Below are 8,966 nucleotides of genomic sequence, written 5' to 3' on the forward strand. Positions count from 1 at the left end.
ATTCATTCTTTTGGTCAAGTTTGTCAGAAAGTAAGTTGAACCACAATGTTTATTCATTTATTCAACTCACAGAAGAATGTTGCTTTGTGCATGTTATACTTAGATAACACTCTATTGTCTTGTGCAGCTGGGATGAACTGTAAAAAATGATAAAGATGGATAAAGAAAGAACTGCCTGTAATCTAGATTTGATATTGTGAGATGACGCCGTCTTAGATCTGGCCAACAGAGAGAATACATTGTCTGAAAACATTCAATTATCTATGCATCTGTTTGGAGAGAGACAGCTGTATTGATACACAATGTTTACATATTAATTTAGACGGTTTTATTACAAATAAGGGAGCATTCAACATTTTGCCTTCAATAAAATCTAACAAAGACCAGAGTACACTAAGCTACGTTTATCACTAGCTCAGATGTCAGTGACAGATCGGACAAAAAAGATCACTTCTAGAGAGCCAAAATCACAATTTGCCTTTTTGTCTTCCAGTGGCTGACCCCTCGGCAGTGTGCTTTCCTGCTAAGCGGAGTTAGTGTTATGACAACCCTGCCTAGTGCACAATGAGCTCATGATTGGCTGGCCCGCAGCGATGGAATGCTGACCATGAAATGCCTGTGAGTTTTGGCAGAGACAAAACAAGCACACTGCCAGGGACTGACACTTCCATGTTTTCTAACCCACATGAACGCCCACAAAATAACACTCGCTGGGTTTTTTTTAAGATCAAATACTGTTTATTTAAAGTTGACAATAATATGAAGATAGACATGCTGGAATGACTTTAAACAAGTCGGAGAGCCAAATCGCATTGACTCGTGTTACAAAAATGCTCTTATAATCAGTGGATATCTATAAAACATACAGTAAACCTTGGGCAACCCTACAAGAACCCCAACTGATGAATCATTTCTTCTGTAACAGTCTGTGCTCCAAAGTTGTTGTTTTTTTCGCAATATCCAAGGAATGCTTTCACCTACATGCTTATATGCAATCCAGTATCAGAAAGCCAAATCCAATTATATCCACGTAGGACACACTGGCATAATAGTGCTTGGGAAAACAAGCCATCTAGATGCGTTGTTTCCAGTGACCCTTACACTGACTTTTATGCATCCACACAGCAACAGCTTGATTGATGTTCCTGGACATAGTGCTGGCTTTGTGTGAAAAAAATTGCTTTGAGGAATTTTTACATTCAAGCTTTTCCCTGGGATTAAGTCCGTCCTTTGAATGTGTTCATGCAGGTGTAGCTTCCTGAGAACTTGTGGATCTCTTCCAGGGCAGACTGGGGCAGAAGACTGAAAAGAAAATTTCAAGTCATCGGTTGCCAATGAAAAGATTCAATACTAGAAATAATACAGCCAGGTCAAAAAGTCTGAAACCACACGGAACACAGAGATTTAAAATCTAGTTCAACTTGGAAAAAGAACTTGAGAAGTTCCTAGATTCATGTTAATTTGTTGAATTCGACTTTTCACTCGAGTACTGATAAACATTTTCATGGGTGGTCTCGGACCCTCGCCGTATGTTTTGTTTTTGCAGAGCTGAAATCCAGCAACCTCACCTCTTAAGGATGACAAGAAAGTGCATGGTCCACGGCAGGACAACAAAAGCTGTGTTGGTCCTCACGGCGTCTACAGTGCGCTGCGCCACCATCTCAGGATTCAGAGGAGGAAACAGTTTAGGAAACCTGCATCAGAAGAATTCAAAAACAAATGCATGTTTGTCGTCATTGATGGACTTATCAACAGCAGCAATACAGGTCAGAATGAGCTCATTACCTCACTCTCATGCCCTGGAACATCTCTGTGTCGGTATGGAAGGGTAAAGCTGTGGTGCAGCCCACGCCAGGGCAGTCCAACAGGCCCAGTGTCAGGCTTTCCATGAAAGCGTAAGACGAGGCTTTAGACATGCAATAATCGATGGCTCCAGGGATGGAGGAGAGGGAGAGAATGGAGTTAATGCAGACCACGTGGCCGTTCCGCAGCTCCAGCATACGAGGCAGAAATGCTTTTGTGGTCTGTGGGGGAGACAGACACAATTATACATTGTTCTCTCAGTTACCCCCAACTATCATATTGTTGGAAATCCAACAATACCAATCAAGTCACTATGGTATAAAAACTCGATACTTGTCTTTTGTTCTAGAATGAGGTTAGGATGACCAGACTTCTGACAAAGTATTTCCATTGCCAGTTATATCCAAAACATAGAAGTCTTAAGCAGGTCAGCAAAAGTTTGCTTGTGCAAGTGCCCACAGGCCAAACATTTAACAACACAGTCTTTTTACTCTCCTTTCTATTGTTTTAAGTGCTAGTGGTATACTTTTTATTATCAAATACTTTTTTTACTATTTAAACTTAAAACATAAATACTAGTTTGCATAAGTTATATTTTAAGAGAAACAATACAGTATTGCATATTATTGTATATTGAAAGAGCAAAATAATATAAAATAGTAAACTATCAGTAGGATGTTAAGTTCATACTTGGAAACAAGCATACTTGGATAATATAATGAATAGTAGTATAAAAACTACTAAACTACTAGAAAATAAAATAAAAAGTTATGTTTACTTGTAGTACACGCAGTCAAATGAAAAACAGTTTTGAGTTGTATACTCGAAGTTTACTACTGTTGCACTTAAAGAAACAGTTCACCCAAAAATGGCCACCATTGACTACCATAGTAAGAAAATTAGCTTTATACATTTCTTTGTTCTGTTGAAGAATGTAGAAAGCACTTTTGACTACCATTGTATTTTTTCCTACTATGGTAGTCAATTGTAGCCAAGAACTGTTTGGTTACAAGCATTTTTTTTCAAATATCTTTCTCTGCGTTCATCGGAACGAAGACATTTATACAGATTTGGAACAACTCGAGGGTAAGTAAATGATGACAGAATTGTTTTTTGAGTGAACTGTCCTTTTAAAGTATACTTACACATTTATAAATAACAAATTGGGCAAATATACAGTAGTCTCAAGTAGCACACTGAAAAAGTACACTTACAAGTATACTACTAGTGTGTTGATATTAGTGTACTCACCACAACTTAAGTTCAAGTGTATTCTTAAAATACACTTGAACTTAAGTATATTTAATAAAATAAACTTGAAGTATCCTTGTTTTATAAGGCATGTTTCTGTACATGTACTGCCCAAGACACGCCTCTGTCTCTGTCTAGTCACCCTGGTGAAAATTAACAGGCATGTTTGATGGTTCAGCAGACATATGAGCCCACATTCAGTGTTTGATCTGTCAGATGACCCATGACCTTTTATCATATTTCAATACCCTGGCCATGCCCTCCCTTAAAAGAAAAGGCTTCTTTGCAGAACTCTTTATTTAAAATTGGCATTCAGAAAACATGTTTAAAATGTGAGCAACAATGGATAATAGTGATTGTCAGTGTGTGCATCTCAAGCATCAGATAACCGCTTCTTATTCTCATATGTGTGCTCTAAAGATTTTCTCTATAAAGATTTCCAGTTCAACATTTATTTAACTTTTACTTTTCCCTAAACGGAGCTTGAAGTAACTCATTAAAAATCTCTCTTGTATTTTATGTCTGACTGTTCTATGTGAGGAATGTGCTGTTACTTTTTCTCTTTTGGCAAAAACAGGTTTAAATGATGAGGAACGCTTCCAAGAAGTACAAATGACTTTCCATGTTGAGTAACTAAAAAACTCAAATGAATATTTAGAATTCTTGTAACGTAACACACCACAGCTATAATAAATTGACAGTTGCGAGAACATAAAATGAGTGATTGAAGCATTGAATCTATTTTGTTTCTTACCCAAAACTGTCCAAGTGTGTTTATGTGCTGAGTTTTCAGAAGTGCATCATCATCACTGTCCATTAAACTTTTCCCATGGACAACAGCTGCGTTATTCACAAGAACGGTGACGTCCCCAACCTATGAGACCACATTGAATATATTTAGACTACACTTGACTATGTGGCTTAAATTACCTTTAGATATTTTAAGACGAGAGAGAGAGAAAGAGAGAGAGAGAGAGAGAGGCAGTGCGTGAGTGTACCTTTTCCCTGAGCACCTTGGCCTGCTGGTACACCTCCTCTCGGTTTCCCACGTCACAGACAAAATAATAACACTCTGTTCCAGTCATAGAGATCTCCTCACATGTCTCTTTTAGACATTCCTCAGTACGGCCCCACAAAATCACCTGAGGAAGGAAAGACATGATTGTTTTACTGTTAAAGTGGTGAGAAACTTTGACAATAGAATAGGGCAAATGCAACATGAGGAATGTTTTGCATTGTGAGGTACATTGCTCTCCAAGTTAGTGTTATAACTGGCCAGGTCTGTTGTTATGATTGCTACACATTGATGTGCAGGTTCTTGAAGCAGTATATTGAATTAAGTATTTCTTATCATTCTACAAGAGGTTTAGGGAGAGCGAGCGAGAGTGATAAAGCACCGGGTCAGGCTGTGGACCCTTGTTAACTCTCTGCATTAGATCCATTACTCAGCAAGGTCAGCGAGAGGTAATGAATACAAGCACAAGTCCTTCCCCTGCCTTTCCTGTCAAGCTTTATCTACCTCATAAACAAACACACACACACACTGTACGTCATACACTCTGGCCCCAGGAAACACTTTAATTTTAAGCAATTTTCAAGGCTTTTATTTACATTTTTTACATTTATCTGTTTGGCAGACATATTTATTCCAGATTGCTAGACTGCATGCAAGCTATTCATATTTTTATGTGTTCATTTGAGGAACACAGTGTGTGAGGAACTGCTTTGTGTGTCACAAAGCCTGTGAAGAACATATTTGTTCTTCATTAAATATAAAACATCATCACAGATTATGAGAATTATAAAAGATGTATTAAACTCATTAGAACCTCATGATTTTTATGTCAAAATAAAAAAGATGATTTTTTTCTGAAAGAGATAAATGGATCTAGAGAAAAAGAGAGAGTGGACAAGGGCAAGCAGGCAACAGATGTGCCTTCTCATGTGCTGAGTGACATACAGCCTGACTCATGTCCCGCCAATGTCACAAACAGCACATGGTGAGTTTCCATTATCAGTAAAAGTTCAAGCAACAGAGCCACCGGGAAACACGGGCAGGGGCAGCATAACGCCCCCTCATTAGTGCTGGCCCAGTGGGGTCACATATGGGACAAAGCCCAGCTGGGAGTATGGACTGCCAGCCTCTATACCAGGTGTCACCAACTAGCGGACTCCGGTCCGAATGCGGACAGCGAGATGCATCCGTCCGGACCTCAAAGCCTTTTGACGTAATAAATAAATGAACGCCTAAAATTATTTTCTAATGCAATCAAATTTATACCAGGCACATCAAGGTCCGCTCAGTAGCAGTTTGGGTCCTACGGCGCCACGGACAGATGCGCACTGTTGCTACGTTCAGAGTGACGTCAGATAGACTCGCTGCAGCGCGCAGACAGATGTAACTGTCAGTGACTGAAAAACAATGTCCTTTTCAAAAGTTTGAAAAGATGACGCTGAAAACCATGTTTTCCGAGATGAATGGATCGAGAGATTTGCATTTATTCTTCCTGCATCGACATGCACGAGGCCGGTTTGTTTCATTTGCTCGGAGTCTGTTGTGGTTGTCAAAAGTGGAAACCTTAAACGGCATTATGAAACTAGACATAGACACTTTGAAGAAACTTACCCGCAGCAGTCTGAGGTAAGGACACGGGAAATATATTAGCTGAAAGCCCAGTAGTAGCAATCTACACGGGTCCTCACTCACTCACTTACCGCCCAACAACGAGCATATGAATGTTCTCTAAGAATACAGTGGATCTTGGGAAAACATAAAAAGCCCTTTACTGAAGGGAAAATAGTAAAAGAGTGCATGGAGGCTGCGTGTGAAACACTTTTAGAAGGAAAATAAAGACATGAACTAGAAGAAAATATTAAACTAACCCCCCTTTCAGCTGCAACAGCCATAAGAAGAGCTGAATTGTTATCAGAGGATGATCAGTCACAACTTGATGCTGGTTTTTGTTAATCTCAGTTCAGCAGAAAACAACACTTTAGTTTTCTTTTAAAGGTGTTAATGTTGAAATGATGTATGTTCAGTGCAGGTTTAGAGATTGGGGCATTTTGCACATTTTCCTTCATTATATTGCTGTCACACATTGTAATGCCGTCGTATAGATATGAAAATACATGTTTATTTCTTTGGTCTGCCAAAAACCATCAATTCATGTTTTTAGGTATTTAATTATCCAGATCTCGGCTGGTAAGGAGGGTTTGTTTACTGGACCTCAAGCAATTTTAGTTGAAGACTCCTGCTCTATACCTCTACCTTCCCTTCTTTAGCTTTTCAGCCCTTTTTAATATCTGCTTTACACTTATACATATATAGGTCCTAGGACTTCAAGGGTTAGTTCGCCCAAAAATTCTTGCCGCATTCACTCACCCTCATGTCATTCAAAACCGTTGACTTTTTTCCTGCAGAACACAAAAGAAGATAATTTGAAGAACGTTGGTAAAACTACTAACATTGCCTATTGTATGGACACAAAACCTCTGAGACATTCCTCACATTTCTCAAAATATCTTCTTTTGTGTTCGACAGATGAAAGACAGTCAGGTGATGTCATACAGGGTGAATAAGTGACAGCAGAATTTTTATTAATGGGTGAACTATCCCTTTTATTATTATTATTATTATTATTCAAATACAATGCTTTGATCTTGTCATTGTTTAGAAACAGAGAAAGATTAAACAGATGAGCACAGGATTTAGAAATTGCCTTTCAACCCCTCTCACAATGGCAAAAGCATAATTTATTACATATCACATGATGATGAATGAGGGGCTATTCCTAACATGCACATGTTTGACTTAACTTTCATACACACACACACGCACACATACTTGGCCTTGGAGCGGTCTTTTGACTTTTCCTCTGAGAGTCAGCAGTAAGCAGCCGACACAATAACACAAATGACATCATCAGTCCTGCAAAAGCTGGCTGACCTGCCAATGAACTTGGTTGTGGTAACCAATCTGCAAGGTGCTTCTCTGCCTACTACACCCCTTTGCAATTGATCCATTCACACACCTACACATGTTGAGCGCACAAACACACTCACTCACGCACATAGACATTCATTCTCTCTCTTTCACCCATACACACCCTACTAAAGTTAAGATGCTATTTCTGTCACTTGATGCTCTCTCTTGTGTTGTTGTGGTGGTTGTCCCTCATATCTGAAGGGGGGGTGGAGTAATCAGTTTTACGTTCTCACCAAAAAATGATATCATAACATAAAATAATAATAAAATGTGACTTTTCCTGCACTCTCGAAAGGGAAGTATGAACTTCCCTGGAAGGTTAAAGAGTCACACATGATTTGAGTTCAACAAAACAGTTCGCTTTGCCTGTCAGCAGTCCATTGTTGGGCATTTGTAAAGGCATAAAGGCTTAGGAAACACCTGTGTTTGTGTGGCCAGTGAGGAGAATACGAGGAGAAACATGAAACAGAACTTAAGCCTCCAGACGAGGGCACCGGTGGGTCACTATGCCTTCAGTTCACTCACTACAAAATAACACTGCGCACCGATATGCAAACTCGATTGCTTTGAAGTATATTTAAGTAGAAATAATCATATAAACGCAAAACGATCTCATGATTGGCAGTAAGGCATGACGTGATCAAATAAACGGTTCAATCACTTTCTCTGGAATATCTTTTTAGACACAAAAAGCGTATTCCTTTCCCATACATTTTAGTCATTTAGCAGAATCTATCCTAAAATAATACAAATGAGAAACATGACAGCAAATGTATCATGAGAGTCAACACTCGCAGTACGTTACCACTATACTAATATGTGCAGGTAAGAGAGAACAATACACTTACTTTTTAAGTATTAGAAAGTCTCTTTGATCATTATATTAAAGCCAAAATAGAAACAGTTGAAGAGCAAAGTTTAAAATTCAGAATCTGTTTGCAAATATTGGACACTCTTACCTGGCCTTTAAAAAGACACTGATTATGACATAAAGAATAAATTCGACAGCAAGAAAGAGAAATAGCCTACATAAGCTAAGAATTATGATTATAATGCCACCTCTGAAATGAATAATTAGAACATTGTAATAAATTGCACTGCGCGCAATACTGCAGGCAGAAGCTGTACCTTTTTCGCCCCTTGCTTGGCAAACTCTTTAGCCAGGTGACGACCGATTCCTCTTCCACCACCAGTGATGAGCACCACATCAGCGCCCAGATCTCTGCGCTTCTGGCGCGTCAAGAGGCGCACTGCCGCCCTCAATACGCACACAAAAATCTGGAGAGGAAAAAGCATTGCGCATCCCAGCACCTTCAACTCCATCATGACTTTAAAATAGTCCAAAGTATTTGTGCAATAAAACACGCTCTTAAAAACAAACTGTTGAGATGGGAAAGTATTTCTAACTAGTGAGCTGTCAAGAAGGCACGTTGGAGTAATCTGACAAACTTGAATGGGAATTGGATAAGCGCTCCCCTGGTCTATTGAGCAATATGCGGTCCCTTAAAGTGCGCCGATTTAACAGAGGAGGTCCATGAGAATGACCAAGTGCCCCGTGTTTCACCTACGAATGAAGAACTGACACAAGTGAGATCTCTCTCTCTCTCTCTCTCTCTCTCTCTCTCTCTCTCTCTCTCTCTCTCTCTCTCTTCTCTCTCTCTCTCTCTCTCTCTCTCTCTCTCTCTCTCTCTCTCTCTCTCTCTCTCTCTCTCTCTCTCTCTCTCCCTCTCTCTCTCTCTCTCTCTCATATTAAAATGCACGACGCATTGAGAATTGTATAAGAAATAGCGAGTTCTATGGGCGCTTTATCTCAAGAGGCGGGACAGGCTTCTGTTATGAAGACTGAGTTAACTTTTAGAGAAACATTTACGAGAAAGTCTTAAGTATTATATGCATGTCCTAATTATTATGTGACCACCACTGACTG

The 8,966-nt window shown here is 39.4% G+C and overlaps 1 protein-coding gene across 1 annotated transcript; it reads right to left on the bottom strand.

Annotated features, from left to right (window-relative positions):
• Nucleotides 1-732: 732 nt before the first annotated feature.
• Nucleotides 733-8,660, bottom strand: dhrs3a (dehydrogenase/reductase (SDR family) member 3a). Its single transcript, XM_057319555.1, has 6 exons — nt 8,168-8,660; nt 4,053-4,196; nt 3,809-3,928; nt 1,786-2,024; nt 1,569-1,694; nt 733-1,302 (listed from the first exon to the last, which is right to left on the bottom strand). Exons 1-6 carry the CDS (start codon nt 8,363-8,365, stop codon nt 1,218-1,220), a joined length of 912 nt encoding a protein of 303 aa, XP_057175538.1. The 5' UTR covers nt 8,366-8,660; the 3' UTR covers nt 733-1,217.
• Between the last annotated feature and the right edge of the window lie 306 nt (nt 8,661-8,966).

The sequence above is a fragment of the Triplophysa rosa genome, linkage group LG21, assembly GCF_024868665.1.
Source record: "Triplophysa rosa linkage group LG21, Trosa_1v2, whole genome shotgun sequence".
Lineage (NCBI taxonomy): Eukaryota > Metazoa > Chordata > Actinopteri > Cypriniformes > Nemacheilidae > Triplophysa > Triplophysa rosa.

Bases quoted from the DNA above. Each gene is read 5' to 3' on its own strand.
- dhrs3a (XM_057319555.1), bottom strand. From the start codon at position 8,365: ATGATGGAGTTGAAGGTGCTGGGATGCGCAATGCTTTTTCCTCTCCAG. The intron at 1,695-1,785 runs GTAATGAGCTCA...CTTCTGATGCAG, and splicing joins TTCCAGGGCATGAGAGTGAG to GTTTCCTAAACTGTTTCCTC. The intron at 1,303-1,568 runs GTGAGGTTGCTG...TTTTCTTTTCAG, and splicing joins TTTCTTGTCATCCTTAAGAG to TCTTCTGCCCCAGTCTGCCC.